We start from the raw sequence: 19,307 nt of genomic DNA on the forward strand, positions 1-19,307 counted from the left end.
TCACTTTCATTCACCATCAAGGGTCACCAGCAATGCTGCCCATAAGAGGGAGCGCTTTCTAGGGGCCAGTTAAATACGGGGCCCATGGAGGTCAGAAAAAATCATGGTCCACTATTAAGTTAAGCTGCAATAACCACATTATTTTTTCACCTTTTTTCAAAGCAGCATTTATTTATGCTGCAGAATAATAGCCTGTTTAAAAATCTAATCCCCTTGTCTTAAAGTAGAATTAAAATTGAGTGGCAAAAAAGGTCAGAAACCTTGGTGAAATTGGATTTTAAAAGTAGCAGATATGGGTTATAAGTAACAAAAATGTGCTTCAAGAGGCAAAAATGGGTTAACAGGGAAAAAACTCTCAGAAAGTGTCAGAGAAAATGCTTAAAAGTGGTTGCAAGTTTTAAAAAGTCAATATAAAAACTGGTGAAAGAGGTTGAAAGCGGCAAAAATGTCTTTAAAGTGTCAAAATGGACAGAAAAGGTGAGGAAAAGGGGATGGAATATTGCTCAATTTTGTTAAAATGAACTTATGTAGGGAAAAAAGAGGACAGAAAGTAAAATTGATTAACAGTGGTACGTAGCAGTGGTAAAATTTGGTTGAAAGTGGCGAAAATTTGCAGAAAAAAATGCTGAAAAGGGGTTGCAAGTTTGAAAAAATTGATGTAAAAAGTGGTGAAAGGGGTTAATAGTGGCAAAAATGGGTCAACAGGGGAAACGTAGTTTGTAATGTAATGGCAGACATTGGCAAAAAAATGTGGTAAAACCTGATTAAAAAGTGGAAAAATTGTTTAAAAGTGGCAAAAATGGGCAGACAGGTAGCAAAATGGGTTGAGAAAAGGTGAAGAGAACGGGTTTAAATGTGGCAAAATTTGGCTGAAAGCAGCAAATTTGGGTAAAAAGAGGAAAGAAAGTAAGAAACTTGCACAAAATTGATCAACAGTGGACAAATAGGCAGAAAAGGATGTTAAAGGGGTTTGAACATGACATAAATGATTTTGTTAAAATTTTCATCTCTAAAATGAGGAACGATTAGCCAGGACTGATGCCACATATATAACACATGTGCAGTGATATCATCAATAATCACAGCTGGCTAGGACCTGTTCTCTGGGTTTGTCAGCCAGATCTGTGGGCAGGCTTGGTCACCAGTTTAACTCCAGTCAGTCTCAAAACTGTACTGGTGGATAGGGAGGTGCCAGCTCTCTTGATGTGTGCTGCCAAAGTGCTTTTGAGTGAGGTTAGAGCACCCAACCTTAACTAAAGCCCCCCACTCTGACTGAAAGCCCGTCCACAGGATTCTGTTTGTGCATGGGTGTGTTCATCCTCAGACTGTATATCCTGTTCAGTAGCAGTATAAAAGCTTAATTTACTCTCCTACCACTGCTCCTCTGTCTTCCTCATAAATAAGAGTTTGCAGTTAAACCAGTGTCCTCAACGATGAAACCAATCAATCATCTCTGAATCTCTACATGTGTTGCTTTTTCCAGATCACATAAAACCAGCCTCTTCCATCAGGATCTTCTGACTCAGTTATTTCAGGAAACAGAGGAACTGAGTGTAGTAGAAGCCAAGCCGGCAGGTTAAGAGTAAGCAGGCGCAGCAGAGAAAAGCACACTTCAGCACTCGCAGCACTTAATCATAAATTAACTGCTGGAACGAACCGAGCATCACAGATTGTTTAAGTCCGCTCTCAGGGGGTGATGTGGGTAATGATGTGAGCAGAAGGAGCATTCAGTCATCTTATTCTCGTCCTGATCACACTCTTTCACCCCGTAGCCGCTCTAACCGTCGCCGTAAATCATCTGAAAACAGAATCTTTGAGATGTGTTTAACAGACGTGTGCTTCTGAGTTATTATCTCCTCGTAATCCCACAGAACAAGGATTTCCGATTCCTGGACCGCTGTAAAGACGAGCTTATCTTAGCGCTCAGCCAGCACCGGCCTTTAATAAGACCCTGAACCATGTCTGATTTCATAATCATGTCTCCCTCAGTTTAACTATATTACACACCAGTTAAGATGTGTCCTGATGTTCTTGGACAGAAAACCCTGTTAGCTGGATTCTTCTCACTGTTTTTGACGGTGTGATGCCTCTGAGGTGCAGGAAGAAGACACTGCTGCCAGATACCTGAAACATCCGCCATCTTTTCTTTTATTCTTTGATTTTTAGTCAGGATAACAAACATCCAGCCAGCAGTTTAACATCTGGAGTTCATTATTTAAATGGTTGTAACAGGAATCAGTCCATCAATACACCTTTCCCCTTCTTTTAGTGTTATATAAGGAACATTTTTAATACTCTGGTTCATTTTGGAACCACATGAATCATGCACATGTCTTATTTGAATAAACAGTCATATGGTTTAAAAACACCTCTTTTAGATTAATTTTGGGCTTTTTATGCCTTTATTAGAGAGGAGGACAGTAGTTAGAGGAGGAAACAGGAATGAGAGACTGGAGAAAGACAAGCTGGAAAGGAGACAGGCCAGACTTACTACCTCTCCACCATCTGTGCCACAAATGACTTCTTTTTCATGAGACAGATGCTTGGTAAGGAAATAAACTGTAAGCAAACTCCCACACACCGTCTAAAATTTACTAATCAGTTGGCAATGTTACAGTTACCAAACATCGCCAACAGATTGTGAAATGTAGACGGGGTGTAGGAAGGAGCTTGCTGCAATTTTTTGTTATTAAAATAAAGATTACAATAGTGGGTGCCATGGACTTCTATTTTTTTGCTGTGGCAGTGAAGCGGGTAAAGACAGTTTCATTCTTATTAGTCATTTCAAAGTTTGAAATTCTGCTATCAAGACATCTTGAGAAGGTACTTCTGGATAAATAGCAATCTGTCATTCAGGACACAGAGAGAGAGGGATAAGGAGAGGAAATATTGTAGTCAGTTCACTTCTTTACTTATTAAATAATTTGGATCCAACCTGTAATCAATTCCACGTGTCCACAAATGTCTGAGACAAAATAGAAATTGTTTGTGAGAATCAGGACTGATGGTGATGCTGAAGATCAGAATCTAGCTGCGTGCAGATGCCAGTGTTGTGGTCGTTAATGCCCCCCTTGGGACAAACACAGTTATTGAATTAAACTGAATTTCCTCTTGTGGTGTTACACCGAGGCTACGCTCACACTGCAGGCCTTAAGGCTCAGTTCTGATCTTTCATATCTGAGTTTATTAAGTGCAGCTGTTCACAAAAGATCAGGTACGTATCTGATTAATAACCACATATGAAAGTGGCCTAAATCTGTTTCAAAAAGATCAGTTACAATGTGACTAGTGCCTTTAACACTGTCGTATGCTTTCCCACTAATATTAGCGTGTAAAAGTAGGTTTTTTAAATCGGGGTAAACCCACTACCAATCAGCAAGTGACTCCTTTCCCATTGCCACAGACCAGGGTCTGATGAGCAGCAGACGAGCTGTGTGGCTGTTGTTTTTTTTTTCCTCTGGTGCGTCACATCATCATCAGCGCGCCGAAACACAGCTAACACTCACGCAACATTTTAGCTATGTTGCTGTATATAGTTGTGTCTCGCACATCCCTGTGACCTGGCTCTCTGGTCTCGCTGTCTTGCCAGTGCTGTGCCAGCTTGCAAATATAAATCTCACATGCTGAGTCCAAAAAACAACAATGCTCCACCCTCAGCTGCCGGTGTTCTGTCATTTTTTGCTACCCATCAAAAAATGCGTCAACAAGCGTCACGCCCACAAGGGTTAGGGTTAGAGTAGTTGATAGGTAGCAAAATCTGACAGAACGCCGGCGTCCTTTTGTTGCACAAGTTACAGGCGTGACATTATGACGTAGGCACGTTGCACCAAAGTCATCCCGCGTTCACCCGGGTGTGACGTTCCCACTGGAGCCGATTGGAGGCGAGCCGATAAAAACCGTGTCCATTGCAGGGTCAGTCAACACGGGTCTGAAAGCCTTTCCCACTGCCGACAGGAGCCGATTGTTAGCGCGTTTAAACGGGTTTTTTGGCCAGTGGGAAAGGGGTATTAGAAACAAATCTGACTTGAGTCACATAGAAGCAAAAAAAATCTGCTTTGGGTCACTTTTTAACTGCAGTGTGAACACAGCCTTTGAGATGGGCCAATCCACATTTTTACTGGTCCAGATCCAGTTCCGATACGCATGAATTTTCCTCATGAATCATGGCGGAAACCACCTCTCAGATGAACTCAGGTCTGGTCCTGGTCTGCTGTGTGCTTGCATTGAACTGGCGAAATGGAGCTGGACTTTGAGGTCAAGTTTACTTGAGTCTGGGCCCAGGTCCCTAATGTGGGGCAACCTCTATAAACATAGTGTGGCCTCTAAACCTAAGATACCTCTGTCTTTAAACAGCTCTTTGTAGCTTTTTTGCTGGTATGGTGTCAGTGTAAATGTGTTTTTATTTGCATAACCATCCTGTCCTGTGGATTTGTTTCCTTTTTAAAAGACCTCTTCCTGAAGTGGAGTTTGACCCTGCATGTACGTATGTTCTATATCTTTCAGCTCTGAGCAGTGGCTCAAACATTTCTTCTATCCGTTGATGCTATCATTAGCCATTGGCACATTAGTCTGGGCTAACCACAGGCTCACAGACATGTTGGTATGTAGGGTGTGTTTGTGGAGTAGCAGTCGTTTCCTCATGTTGTGTAGAAGCCCACCATTACGCCTACAGTCCATGCTGTGCAGATTTTGATGTTTGTCTGTGTGTTTGTGCATAGCTGGCATTTTATTGAGGATATTGTCCCATGGCCAGACTGCCAAAGTGCTGAAAAAGCTCTTTTTCTCTGTAACGTGCTGAAGTGAAACCGTCTGTCTCAGTCCCATATCAAAGATTACAGTTTGTTCTTCCTATTAAGCCTCCTCTTACCTCATCCTCAGAAACGGCGTGCTTGTCTGCTGGGAGGTTGTCGAGTTACATTTGCAAACAGCTTCGAAATTCCAGCCCTGGTCCTTTCGATTGGTTGTGCCAGTTAACCGGGAGATTTCTGCCCTCTTTTTGCTGATGTCGTTTGGACTTATTCTGTCATTGTGTGACCTGTTTTTCAAATACTCCAACCCGACCAGACCCCATGCTTAGTCAGAGCAGTGAGGTCGAGTGGAGGGGGATAAGCTGGGTCAAGAAACTCACCGTGGGAAGAATTAGCACTACAAATCCAGAGTTATTATTTACACAGGTTTAAAAGGTACTGAATATAAAAGAATGGAAAAGGAGTTATCATTGATTAAAAAACAGCTGATATGGACAGACATCCAAAAACATACAATAGGAACTGTAGTGTACTGTATCTATGAATACTTGATCTATGGATGGCAAAATGTTATTTCCCTTTGACTCCATTGTAAGTCCAGTCTTGTATCTTCCTATATGTAGTTCACCACAAGCCACAAACAGAAGTGAGGCCCTGTAAAAACCAAACCGTGCTACTGGGATGATGGTTTAATAACTAAGGAGCCTACCAGAGTCATGTCCTGATGGTTCAGGTAAAATCAGCATTACAGTAGCACGTTTTAAAGTCATATGTAAGGTAGTAAAGAGTCCAACACATGAACCTTGAAGCTCCCATCCTCAAGAATTAGACTTTATATTGCCAGCCTTCTAAATTTCCATCATTTACATTTGGGCTGAACGATTTGCAAATTTGCAGTTTTCTTCCCCAATATTGCGATTTATTATAAGTTCCTCAACTTGTACATTTTTCAGCTAATTCAAGCAAAAATCATTCTATATCATAACCTACAATCACTCAGGGGGTAGAAACCCCCGTATGAATAGATACATAAATGACAATGTGTATTTAAAACAAAGAAATTATTTTAAAGCAATTTATCCACAGAATCATGAATCTGAATATGAAGATGCAACAAGCTTTAGTCTATAAAGGAGGAGACTGGGGTGGAGGAGGTGGAGGTTTAGTCTACAGAGGAGGAGGCTGGGGTGGAGGAGGTGGAGGTTTAGTCTATAAAGGAGGAGCCTGGGTTGGAGGAGGTGGAGGTTTAGTCTACAGAGGAGGAGGCTGGGGTGGAGGAGGTGGAGGTTTAGTCTATAAAGGAGGAGCCTGGGTTGGAGGAGGTGGAGGTTTAGTCTACAGAGGAGGAAGCTGGGGTGGAGGAGGTGGAGGTTTAGTCAATAAAGGAGGAGACTAGGGGGGAGGAGGTGGAGGTTTAGTCTACAGAGGAGGAGGCTGGGGTGGAGGAGGTGGAGGTTTAGTCTATAAAGGAGGAGCCTGGGTTGGAGGAGGTGGAGGTTTAGTCTATAAAGGAGGAGGCTGGGGTGGAGGAGGTGGAGGTTTAGTCTACAGAGGAGGAGGCTGGGGTGGAGGAGGTGGAGGTTTAGTCTATAAAGGAGGAGCCTGGGTTGGAGGAGGTGGAGATTTAGTCTATAAAGGAGGAGGCTGGGGTGGAGGAGGTGGAGGTTTAGTCTACAGAGGAGGAGGCTGGGGTGGAGGAGGTGGAGGTTTAGTCTATAAAGGAGGAGCCTGGGTTGGAGGAGGTGGAGGTTTAGTCTACAGAGGAGGAGGCTGGGGTGGAGGAGGTGGAGGTTTAGTCTATAAAGGAGGAGGCTGGGGTGGAGGAGGTGGAGGTTTAGTCTACAGAGGAGGAGGCTGGGGTGGAGGAGGTGGAGGTTTAGTCTATAAAAGAGGAGGCTGGGGTGGAGAAGGTGGAGCTTTAGTCTATAAAGGAGAAGGCTGGGGTGGAGGAGGTGGAGCTTTAGTCTATAAAAGAGGAGGCTGGGGTGGAGAAGGTGGAGCTTTAGTCTATAAAGGAGGAGGCTGGGGTGGAGGAGGTGAAGCTTTAGTCTATAAAGGAGGAGGCTGGGGTGGAGGAGGGGAAGCTTTAGTCTATAAAGGAGGAGGCTGGGGTGGAGGAGGTGAAGCTTTAGTCTATAAAGGAGGAGGCTGGGGTGGAGGAGGGGAAGCTTTAGTCTATAAAGGAGGAGGCTGGGGTGGAGGAGGGGAAGCTTTAGTCTATAAAGGAGGAGGCTGGGGTGGAGGAGGGGAAGCTTTAGTCTATAAAGGAGGAGGCTGGGGTGGTGGAGGGGAAGCTTTAGTCTATAAAGGAGGAGACTGCTTCCCTCATAGGTGGGATCACCACCTTAGCCCAGTTGAAATCCAGGTAAACAGTCCATTATAGCATGATCATGCACATGTTCTTTCCTAAAAGGTTTGTGATGACCAGCTCCTTCTCACCATCATCTCTTTGGTATCCCAAAAGGAATTGTAGACCCTCCAGGATGGTAAAAGTGTCGTTGTTTCCACTACATCATGATTTAAGTGGTTCTTAAAGTCCAAACATTTCTCATCTTTGACTCTGAAGCTCTACAAGTGCAGCCACACAATGACAACACTTTGGATTAAAAAAGAAATCAGTCATAGGTCAAATATTTAGGCACTGGTTGCTATTAACAACAAAACAAGAGCCTCTCATCCTGGGAACCACTGCACTGACTCACTTGTATCCCAGAATGGTAAAAACTTTTCCAGTCTTAAGTGTTTTCGACTTGATTGTTTTTGTCTGTCTGGCTACAATAAGTGGATGACGACGATGGCGTTCAGAGCAGCCAAGGTATGACCTAAATCAGAGTAGTCAGTCAGGTGGCAGACTCCTCTCAGAGCTGGGGGGAGGGGACTGAAACAGACCAAACTAAACGGATGCAAAGGAAAGTGGGGTAGGAAGGAAGCGAGGAGCAAAAGATGATGGTGGCAATGAGTGAATAGAGTCCAACAAAGAAGGAAAAGTGGGGGGCCTAAATCCTTAAAAGCCTTTTGCTGATGGATAAACCAAACAAACACCTGGGCCAAAAAGTGCTCAGTGTTTTGGGAAAACATCCACAGGCCTCAAAAAGATGGGTGACAGTGGTTGAAAACACATCTGAATTATCCACCTTTCAGTGTGGCAGGAAGTATACAGACTTCTTTCTCTTTCCACCCTGCAGATGGACCGCTGGGATCCATAAACACTCATAGTGCCAGTCAGAAAGTCAAAGGAAGAGATGAGCTATTTAGCAGCTATTGCTCGCTTCCAGCAGGGTCCATCAAAAGAGGTCGAGCCCGAGCGTGCTTTTCAGCTTTGCATTTCTGACAGATCCATTCCTGTTCTTCAGGCACAGGTCAGTGGATGAGAAAAGCCATGTCGACAGGATGCAACCTCGAAATGCATGAAAGTAATGGCTTTGAATTTACACAACACTTTTGTAAGAGAAGCTCACTTTTGCAGCAGGGTTGTTTTGTCAAAATACAGGAAGGAGGTGACATCATACCACTTTGACTTCTTACTTCCTTTCTTTAGAGGCTGAATTTGCTCTACGATAAAGAGGGACATAATCAGACATGAACAGATGCCCTCTCAATTTCACTTCAGTATTTCAGCAGCTGTCTTGTTTAGGGCTGGTTTGTTGTGGGACTTTCTTTTTTTGAGTTTAAGGATCTTCCCCATTTCACAAGACTTTACAAAACTCTGGGATAGGTCAGCGTTTTTGGGTTACTGTGAGGTGAAGAGGCTAAAGCAGTGTTACTCAACCCTGCTCAACCAAATTGTTGAAAAATACCTTTGCAAGTGCCACAATGTAAGTGGTGAAAAGTGGCAAAAACGGCTTGAAGTAGCAATAACAATAAGTTTAAGGTGGCAAGAATGGTCAAAAGGAACAAAAATGGGTGAAAATGGAGAGGAACGGGGTCAGAAAGTAGCAAAAATGGGTGAGAAGTGACAAAATATTAGTTAGCAAAAAATGGTCCAAAAGTGGAAAAAACATGGCAAAAAATGAGTGAAAAGTGGCTAAAATGTGCAAAATGCAGTCAAGAGTGGCAAAAATGGGCAAAAAATAAGAAACAAGTAGTTTTTAGTGGCACAAGGTAGCTTAAATGGGTGAAAAGTGGGGAAAATGGAGGAAATGGGCAAAAATGGGCTAAAAGTGGCAAAATTTGGAAAAAAGTGGCAGAAAAAGTAGGAAAAAATGGCATTTACTTGTAAAAGGTAGCTTAAATGGGTGAAAAGTGGTGTAAAAGGGCAAAAATGGGATGACGTGGCAAAACGAAGTGGCTAAAATGGGCAAAAACTAGATAAAAATGGTATTTGATGGCTAAAAGTAGCTTCAATGGGCTAAAAGTGGCAAAATTTGGGAAGAAAGTGGCAAAAAGTAGGAAGCCGGTATTTAATGACAAAAGGTAAATTAAGTGGGGGAAAATGGTGAGAAAAATGTGACAAAGGGCAAAAATGGGATAAAAGTGGCAAAAATTGGGGAAAAAAGTGGCAAAAAAGTAGGAAAAGTGGTATTTACTGGCAAAAGGTAGCTCCAATAGATGAAAAGTGCCAAAAATGGTGAAAAGGGGCAAAAAGTTTCCTTTTTTAAGGTTTTCTGGGGGAATATCTAAAATTAAGACATAAAAGAGCCACACGTTGGGTGTCACTGGGCTAAAGCTTTGTTGGGCTGGGCCGTTTCTTCCTTCATCGTCTATATGGGGCCATAGTATAAAATCATTGAACCCTAACATCTTCACGAAGACTGATGATATTTGCTGCAATAATAATCCATGGTACTTAAAGATACGGGCATGATCTCTCCTCTGATTCATGCCTCTGTGTCAAATCTGCACCCTAGTATGCACAAATCCCCTCACAGAGGCCAACATGCACCTCCTCCAAATGTTAATGCATCAGAGTGAAACAAATGCAAGCCTGTTATTGGTCAGTTTAGTAGCACCAGGTGACTGCAAGTCTCTGGGTGATGTCTGAGTAACATAAACGGCAGAACACAGCTATGCAGCTAATCAGCTGCTGAGGCTAGCATGCATGATATTAGATTTTGCCGATATCCAGTTTGCTAATCTGATATTTTACAAGTGATTGCAGCCAATACCGATAACGTTACCTGTTTATAAAAGTTCACATCCAAAACTTCAGTCCTTAAACCACACTTTAAAGTATTAAAATGTGGTTGAAAAATGAAAAAACTTGAGCTGATGTAGGTGTGTTACTCCCACCTAGAACTCTGACATACAGCTGATATGGCCTGGTATTTATAGCCACAGTTTTCATAAATATCAGCAGAAATGTCCGTATCTGCCCATACCTTTTAAAGCTAATATCTGTCGATATTCCCATCATGCTGCTAATGTTGTCTGCAGCCACACAGTAAATGTGGAGGCAGGACCAGGAACTGGCATCCATAAAATCAGGCAGAGTACTGCAGAGTGATGCTGACCCTGTGACCCTATGACCCTATGACCCTATGCACATGTAAACAGTGCTTAGGGCTGAACGATTCTGGTAAATAATCTTAGGGTGTATTCACACCTGGCTCGTTTGGGACTGTTGTTCCGAAACAGTGAGCGCCCCCCCCCCAAAGTCCGGTTCGTTTGGAGATATGTGAACACAGCAATCACACTCGGATGCGGGACAAAACAAGCGGGCCAAGATCGCCAAAATAGGGTTGTCTCGGCTCGCTTCCATTCGAGCCCTGTAGCGGTCCCTTTGCAGCGAGAACACAATCACCTCAGAAACCTGCGCAACCGACTCATAGCTGTAGTACACACTGTAGGCGTGGGGGCAGTAATGCGCCCGGTTGCCAACTGTTCAGTTAAAACAACAGAAGAAGAATCAGCAACAGCAGAAGAAGAGAAGGCGGAAAAACAGCAGATCTATCTGCGCAGAATGAGTCGTGGCTCCGTGAGGCGGCACGTCTCGTTTTAACAAGAGCATCAGCACATTATTTTCCAGACTGTCAAAAAAAACGCATGTTTTGTTGATTTAGCAAACACTGGTCCATTAGCCAGATGAACGCTATAAAAAAACTAGCCACACGCTGCTGATGCTCCATGGCTCTAGTTTTCCCTGTAGAAAGCAGTTGAGAACCTGAATGAATGAAGATAAGGAAACTCCCCCACCTTCCCGGTCAGATTTCTGACCAATGAGAGACAAATTGGAGCGCACGTGGCATTTGTTTACAACGTTGGACCGCCAGAGACTTTTGCCGTGTGAACAGAAACGAGCCAAGTGATAACTGAAACAGATGTATCTGTTTTACCCCTGAATCGGAGCAATACACCCTCATTGTGATTTTTTTCTCCAATATTGCGATTGCGATTTGATATCTGATTATTCTGTTATTCCTAAAAAAGAGCTGAACAAGTCTTTGAAAATATCTGATGATTTTGACTCATACTGCAAATTTGATATGAATTGTTGCATTTAAAGGTTTTTGTCATTCTCATATTTAATAAGAAATGAGTTGAAATGAAGGTAGGATTTTTTTTGTAGACTATTCTAAAAAATTGCAAAAAAAAAACTCTTGAATGATTGCATGCATAAAATCTCTGCTGAAAAAAATAAAACTGGTATTTTGACACAAATTCAGGTCAAAGAAATGTTGCAGCTTCTGCGATTTGAATATTGCTGCAGGATATTGCGATTTAATCAAATTTTTGATTAGTTGCCCAGCCCTAGCGCTGATGACTGCTTAGGAGGGTACTATAGCAAAGGCCATGAATCTGGAGAAACCTGTACGTTTACATGCCACCATGACCGTAGCGGTATCTCACTACAGCGTTCATGTGTTTTTAGTGTAGGATAAATCTAATTTCAGTGTCAGGCTGTGCAGTTAGATAATCACACAGAAGGCTGCAGTTATTTTTTAGCCTGCAGGAGCCCTTCAGGTTTACAGCAGTGTCACTATTGCTCTTTCTAGAAGTACCTTTAGTTTTGTTTTTGGAAAATATGAACTTATTTTGAAAGCATTAGTGTAAAAAACTTGAGGTTTTGTGATGTTTTTATGCTACTTAGCTACTATTTGTATGGTTTGATTGTAGGGATACACGCTGCTAAACTATCATGATTCTCTGTGTATCAATAACCATGCTGGTAGACTCATGATGCCATTTATGTATTATATCAGAATCCCTGTATTGTTCATGTAGTATAATTACAGTCACACATTATTACCCAATCATGTAGCACTATATCAGTAAAATCTCTATAGGGCTTTATACAACAGGTGTACGAAGGGTTCTGAAAAATCTCCACAGGAAAACATTAGAACAAAACATAAGAACACACCAAAACTAAAAAACCCAGCAGGAAAAGAACTCATAGAAAATTCAGTCAACATGAATAATTACTACACTTCCATTCATGTTGCTCTAGCATGCACTTTATTTTACCCCAGAAGTGTGCAATATTAATGCTTAGTGTGCAATATCTAGTTTTTATCCTTGTTTTAGCTCTAAACTTATGTTTTTATCACTTATTCATTGTGTTTTACTGCAAGTCAATTGTCCTGTTTTCTCATCCTCACACCAGATTGAGTTGCTTTTATAAATTCGTTGTTTGCTGAGCTTACGATGCCAGTAAAGACATTCTATTTTATTTTATCCTAACCTAAACCAGTGATACTCAACATGTGGCTTTTGCCCATTTAAGCTGTCTTTTGCAGTTAAATGCCATCTATTTCCCATTTTGCCACTCTTTGATGCAGTTTGCCCATTTTCCCAACTTTTTGCTGATTTTTGGAACATTTTAGTCACTTCTCTCTCATTTTTTGCCACAGTTTTTCCACTTTTGGACCATTTTTGCCACCTGTAACTCATTTTTTTTCTTACATAGCTCACCCGTTTTTGCCTTTTTCTGTCCATTTTTGTGACTTTTCATCCATTTTTGACACCTTTATCCTGCTTTTTTGTATTTTTGCCTTTTGCAGTTAAATTCCACTTAACTCCCATTTTTCCACCTTTTTGCAGATTTTTGCCCATTGTAGTCACTTTTCACTCTTTTTGTGTCATTTTTTTCTACTTTTGGCCCATTTTTGCCACCTGTAACTCTTTTTTTTTTTTGCCACTTCTCACCCATTTTTGCCACATTCTGCCCTTTATTGCCACTTTTCTCCCAGTGTTTGCCACTTTTTGACCACTTTTTCCACCTTTAACTTGTTTAAATTGCCACTTTTTACCACTTAGATTGCTGACAAATGTATTTTCAACAATTTGGCTCTTTGGTTGAGCGGAGTTGAGTCCTAAACACTGTAAGAACCCAAGAAACACATTTTTGAATAAAAAACACCACGATATAGAAGCCCAAAAGAGCTGAAATGTATCTGATCAAGGCACCTTTGTCAGTGCTCGTCTGATGTTTTTACCTCTGCTGCTGTCACAGTCAGCAGGCAACCGTAGACGCCACAGGTACCACCATAGCTGTGCTGGTCGGATAAGATGGCAGCGCCCGCAACTTGGCTGTAGGATTCGTCCATGATTCCACACTGGAATCATCAGAGTTGCTTTTGAGCACTGGCTCATGTCTCTGCAGTTCTTCTCTGTATTTTAAGAGCCTCTCATGTTCTGGCAGCCTGGCTCAGGTTAAAAAGATGACTGCAGTCAGCATTCTGTCATCCTTTGTAATTCAAACAGAAGAAACAGGGCATTGGAACAGAACGGATGTTTCCCCTTTCTATGAGAAGTCTCCATGGGAGCAATTATGTATGAGCAACTTTGCCTGTTATGAAATATTGATTCTTCTTTTTCCTGTAATTTGGAACAATCCACATTCTTGTACCCTTGTGTGTCCTAAGAAGTTAAATATGCTTTTTTATATCGATGCTCAGGCTCCAGCTGTCCAGAGATGTCAGCGCCGACTGCACGCCACTGGACTACATAAAAGTCCACTAGTGTTGGTTCTTTCAACTCTAAAGAGTGATACTTCCAGGCTAAGTCAGTGGTACAGTGGAACAGAGCAGCAGAAAGAGACAGAGCTCTGTGCAGCTCCAGATCTCTGTGGCATGAAAGGAATCCTCTGTTGGGGCTGGTCGCTGACTTCTTCCCCCCGGTCAGAGACCATGGTTTACTGGTGTGCCCTCAACAGACATTACAGCCTTTCATCTCCCAGGGGACAGCCAGCTGCTCCTGGACTCCTCTCAGCTATGTGGGAGTCCAAACACAGGGCGGAGAATGGAAACCAAGTGGTGTTAAGTTTGGAAGATTTAACAGTGGTGAGCTTAATAAGTCAATCCATCAGTTCTTTATTCATGCAGTAAAAAAATCACAGAAATCTACTCCATTAAAAGATGTTACAAATTTCACAGTAAGTTCAAGATATTGTACAAAGATCCCTATGGTTCAAAATATAGAATTATAGGAATGTCATCCCCTGCCCACCTGCTGGTGGTGAATTTTTTAAGTTACTGCTCTGCGTTTACACTTTGTCTCTCCCCAGCGTCATGCAGAATTTTTACTTGGCTCTAGGAGGAAGTCTAGATGAATCTGGGCAGAAAACTGTATCTGTGTACATTCACACTAGAACATGCCACAAAGCCTTTTAGGAATGCAATCATTTATGAAAGAGGCTTACCATTGGCAAACACTTGGCAACAATGGCAAGGAGAAACTTCCTGTAAACTGGCAGAAACCTTCAGCATAAAAGGACCAGAAAGCTAACAACTTTAACACTTCCTTAACTTTTCAACTTCCAGATAAATAAACTTAAAAAACAGGGGCATTAGTAGCAGAATTTCCTTAGCAGCTGCAAATGTGAAAAAGGTTCATTGCTTCTTTTCTTGCACTTTTTCCAAAGGAATCAATTGTATTCGATTAAGATATCACAATGAGTGTACCTTTATTTTAAAGCAGTGTTACTCAACCCTGCTCAACCAGAGAGCCAAAGAGTTGAAAAATACCTTTGCAAGAGCCACAATCTCAGTGGTGAAAAGTGGCAAAAATGGGCTAATGCGTAAATAAAGGGGCAAAAATGGGGAGGAAAAGTAGCAAAAACAGCAGAAACAGGCAAAAATTGGTGAGAGGTGACAGAAAAAAGAGTTACAGGGGGCAAAAATAGTCACATTTAATGTGTCTGCCTTGGGAGTCATGCTGGTGTATCTGTGATGGGAGCATTTCCTGTAGCCTGAATGTTCATAAAGAGGACAAACAGACGCTGTGCTCAGTTCCCAGACTGCTTATCATGAAATTAGACAGGCTTTTTGTGCAGAAAAAAAAATGTGGGCTTACTTTGTATCAAAAAACATAAAAGAAGCAGCATGACGTGCCTCAGGTCATGTGACTAACATTGCTCATCCTGCAATGTGCATCACATTCATGATCAAAAAATGGCGAAAGGTGAAAATTGAACATCATTCATCATTCAGCCCTAAATCAACCATGCAGGATATAAAAATGCAAAAAAATGATTCCTTAAATTAAATTTTCAAAAGTTCATTTCTTTCATTAAAATCCAGCACTGTGCATCTTTCCCAGTGCATTTCATTTTAAGGCCTTTTTATGACAGTTATTGAAAAACTGTTGCAAATCCAGTTTGGAATTGCTTTTTGTCTCCAGGAGCATCAATAATGCATCCAAATTTAGCCAAGCTTTTTGCAGAAGGAAGATGATTTGTACTAGTTATTGTAAGAATGTTATTGAATTACTCTACAGAAGTAGGATTGCTATAATACCAGATTTCTCAACCTGGATATGATGCAAGTTAAGTCTGTTTTGATGCCCACACTTTTAATATTTGTTTTTGTTTTTTTTTTTTTGTCTATTGTCTCCAAAAAATGTCAGAGAAGCTCCTACCCACTGTCTGAATTAGTCAAAAACATTAGCAACATAAGACAGTATTGTCCTGCTTGCTTTCAGGGCAGCTTTTGTTTAAGATACGACTGTTTTTTATGTTAAAGTGTTTTTCAGTTTTCAGGTTATCAAACATTTTTATAACCTTTCTCTGAAATATGCATGCTGCAGTGCCTAATAGGATACATTAAATCACATTTCTTCATCACTTTTACTCCTGACTCATCATTCTTCTACCTAAGTTTTCTCTAGCTTTATTATTTGAATATTCAGAACCATCATATTGACTTTAACCTAATTTTGAAGTCAGCTATGTGCTCATACACATGCACCCATCATTACTCAACCACAATCGACTGTATTCGTGTTAACCGGTTGTTCTAACATGGTTACAACCTTGGTGATGAAAAGTGCAGCCTCCTGATTGAATTAAACCTTGTTCAGCTGTTGTATGACGAGTCCGCTCAGTCCCAAGGGTCTTTGTTGGGTTGTGGGTTCGCTGACTTTCCGATGAAGCATCGATCACATCTTCTCCTCTGTCGTTTACAGACGGTGGACATCCATAAAGAGAAGGTGGCCAGGCGGGAGATCGGGATCCTGACAACCAACAAGAACACGTCGAGGACCCATAAGATCATAGCGCCGGCTAATATGGAGCGACCGGTGAGGTACATCAGGAAGCCCATCGACTACACTGTACTGGACGACGTCGGCCACGGCGTCAAAGTGAGTAGACGTTTTCTTCCCGATACTGTGAATAATTTGTCTTTTCCTCCCTTCTAAATCAGATTTCCCTCCACTGAGTCCATTAGTTTATCGCAGCCTCTCTTCTACTATATCTAATTCTCTGCCCCTCCCCCCTCCTCTCTTTCTTGCCAGAGGTATTCCTGTCTCCCTCCTTCTCTCTCCTACTTTGACTGGCTTTCTGGCTCACACTCCATCTCTTGTGCTTTCTCTTTCATCTTCAGAAAGCACCCCCTCTGACCCTACAGGAATATGTTTCAGTGTGGGTTGGTGGGAACGGGTTGGGGGTGGAGATGAACTGAAAAAGTGATTACATCACATCATGGCTTTCAGAAAACAGCTCTATTCTTAGAGTGCTGTGAAAATGGCAAATTTGTGAGACCTTTTTGAAGGCACTTAGGCTCGAGCCTCCCTCGTAACGTTGCTCTTTAGTTTCTCTAAACCTTTGTAGAGATGTGGATGCTCTATCTATTAGATTTATAGTTGATATGTAGGTTTGGGAAACACGAGAAAGAAGCTGATCCTGATGTGATAAACTCTCCCAAAGTCTGACATTTTCACCCTCTCTCTGCCAACGTGGATTGTTCACGAGGTCAGATGGTCATCCTGAAAGTGGCGGTAATGACATCATTTCCTAACGGCCCCAGGCATTTTTCACGTTCTCCATCCTGCCTCCTAAGCCTCCTCTGCTCCATCAATCAGCCAATCAATCGCAGCTTTCACACAGATTGGATTAGAGGCCCCACATTACCGTCCCGTAGCTTTACAGGCATTGATAAGGCAGGATAAAAGCCGTCGTGTCAGTCACAATTTACTGCGTGTGGAATTAGGCTGGACGCTTCCATCATGATGGAGGAGCGTGATGGCTAATGGGGAGTGAAGTGTTTGATACACGCTTCCCAGTCCATGTTTTCACAGATTCATATTCTCCAAAGCTCAGGAAGATGAGGGTAACCATATTGATTTTTTTATGAGTATTCCTGCTCCATCACTCATTCCCAAAGAGCTTCATTGGAAAACTTAGATCTGTCACGTCTCTATCCTGAATATAAAGCTAGAAGCTGGAGCTCATTAATCTTAGCTCTGTATAAAGACTTGGAGCAAGAGGATTTGGCTGCCAGACTGCATCCAAACTGTAGAGAAAATCTAAAATTTAATCTCTTAAATGTTGTAAGATTATTTCTTAAAAGACAATCAGATTTGCCGACCTATTTAACAGACATTGAGACGTATTTACAGCACATATCTGCTCATGAAACCATAACTCTTCATGCGTTATTATACAGGAGGCTGCTTGTTTTGTCCTGGTTAAAGATAAAGGAAATGATAAAAATTAACTGATAAGCTTTTGAAGTGTTTTTAGATAGATGTGGGAATGTTGGACAAAGCGTGTCTGGTAGTTGGTCTGGGAAATTCATCAAAAATTAGATTAAACCACAATAATGCCTGCTGCAATTTTCAAATCGCAGAAGTTGCAATATATCTTAACCTGGAATTCATGTCAAAATGGTGTTTTAAAACTTTTTTTGCAGCAGAGATGTTATGCACTACATATCATGCAATCATCCCAGTACCATTTTTTAGAGTAGTCTAAAAAATCCTATTTCCTTCATTTTTGTACGTTTTTCTCATTAAATATTAGAATTATAGTCAAATGATCATTTCCTTCAATCCAACAATTCATAATCAGTTTGCAAAATAAGTCAAAATCATCACAATTAGATATTTTTCAAAATTGTTCAGCCCTGGTTTAAACTAATATTGTGTTGGTTTCAGTATAGAAAGATTTATAGCTTGTGTTTGTTGGAAAATACATGAGATGAGAAAATTATGGAATAATTACATATCAAATCGCAATGGCAATGTAGGGGAAAAAATCACAATGAGATTATTTTCCCAAATTGTTCAGCCTTATCTGGTAGTTTCCCACTCTTTCTACTCTTTATGCTAAGCTAAGCTAACTGAAGCATTGTTTTAGCACTGTAGCAGACCTTTAAATCCTGTAGGAAAGTTAATGACTGTAATCACATGATATATACATACTCCTATAATACAGTCTCCAATGCATGCTAACATTAGGCCATGCAATGCATGGCATTATCCCACTCTTGCTGTCATTATTTAAGCTACTTCCTGTTTCAGTACGATGGTTTGACATCTGAAGCTTCAGAGAAACAAAAGTGTTCCTCCTTGTTGACACAGGTCTTTCGGCCCTCACTGTAGTGATGCCTGAGCGCTGACTGACAGACAGAGGTGTCGGCTGGACTATTTTGTGACAACCTTTCTTTGACACATCTTTGGGTTTTGTTGGCTAGACTGTGTGTTTAATGCTGACGTGTTTAGGAGAGCAGGGATGGGAAGGGTTGTTTCTGCAGCCACCCGGCACGCTTTCCCTGGCCTGACCCAGTTCACTGCATAGTGGGTGCCCAGGACTCTGTTGGTTGGGTCAGGCCTTGGGGCGGCCGCTTGGTTGTGGAGGGGTTACCTGGGAGGATACCTGGAGAGACGGGGTCAGAGGGCCAAGGTCGATGCAGTGAAGTAGCAAACTGCACCAGTAAACACAGGCTTAAACCTTTATCGATACCACGGGCAAATATACAGATCAAATCAAATCATCTTTATTTATATAGCACTTTACACACAACAGGGTGATTCAAAGTGCTTTACGGAAAACAGCATTAAAGGAGTGAAAAGAAGTAGAAAAAATACAAATCATGTTATTTTGAAGAAATAGTAATATCAAATGGGTCAAATTTTAATTGTGCAGTGACTGAAAACATTTGAAAGTTTGGCACATCAGATCTACCTGCCAATATCTGATCTTAATATGTAAATATCGTAGATGTTTTTCCTCATCCATGTCTCTCAGTGGCTTCAGCCTGATTTATGCTTCTGCGTCGTTGACCATTTGAAGTTCTGCGTCGAGGGAACGAGTCGCTCTGCAATTCACCGCCATGCCGCTAGGGGGTGTGTGGCTGTGTGTGTGGTTTCAGAGGGGTCACATCCGAATCCTTGTTTATC

At 41.7% G+C, this 19,307-nt stretch overlaps 1 protein-coding gene across 6 annotated transcripts in view; it reads left to right on the top strand.

The window, feature by feature from the left end:
- abi1a (abl-interactor 1a) overlaps positions 1-19,307 on the top strand; it is a 101,407-nt gene that overhangs the window by 45,961 nt on the left and 36,139 nt on the right. For all 6 annotated transcript variants that reach the window (XM_041813746.1, XM_041813747.1, XM_041813741.1 and 3 more), the window contains exon 3: positions 16,092-16,268. In XM_041813746.1, the coding sequence (XP_041669680.1) occupies positions 16,092-16,268 (177 nt within the window). The remainder of the gene's footprint in view (positions 1-16,091; positions 16,269-19,307) is intronic.

This window comes from Cheilinus undulatus, linkage group 19 (assembly GCF_018320785.1).
Source record: "Cheilinus undulatus linkage group 19, ASM1832078v1, whole genome shotgun sequence".
In the NCBI taxonomy this organism is placed as follows: domain Eukaryota; kingdom Metazoa; phylum Chordata; class Actinopteri; order Labriformes; family Labridae; genus Cheilinus; species Cheilinus undulatus.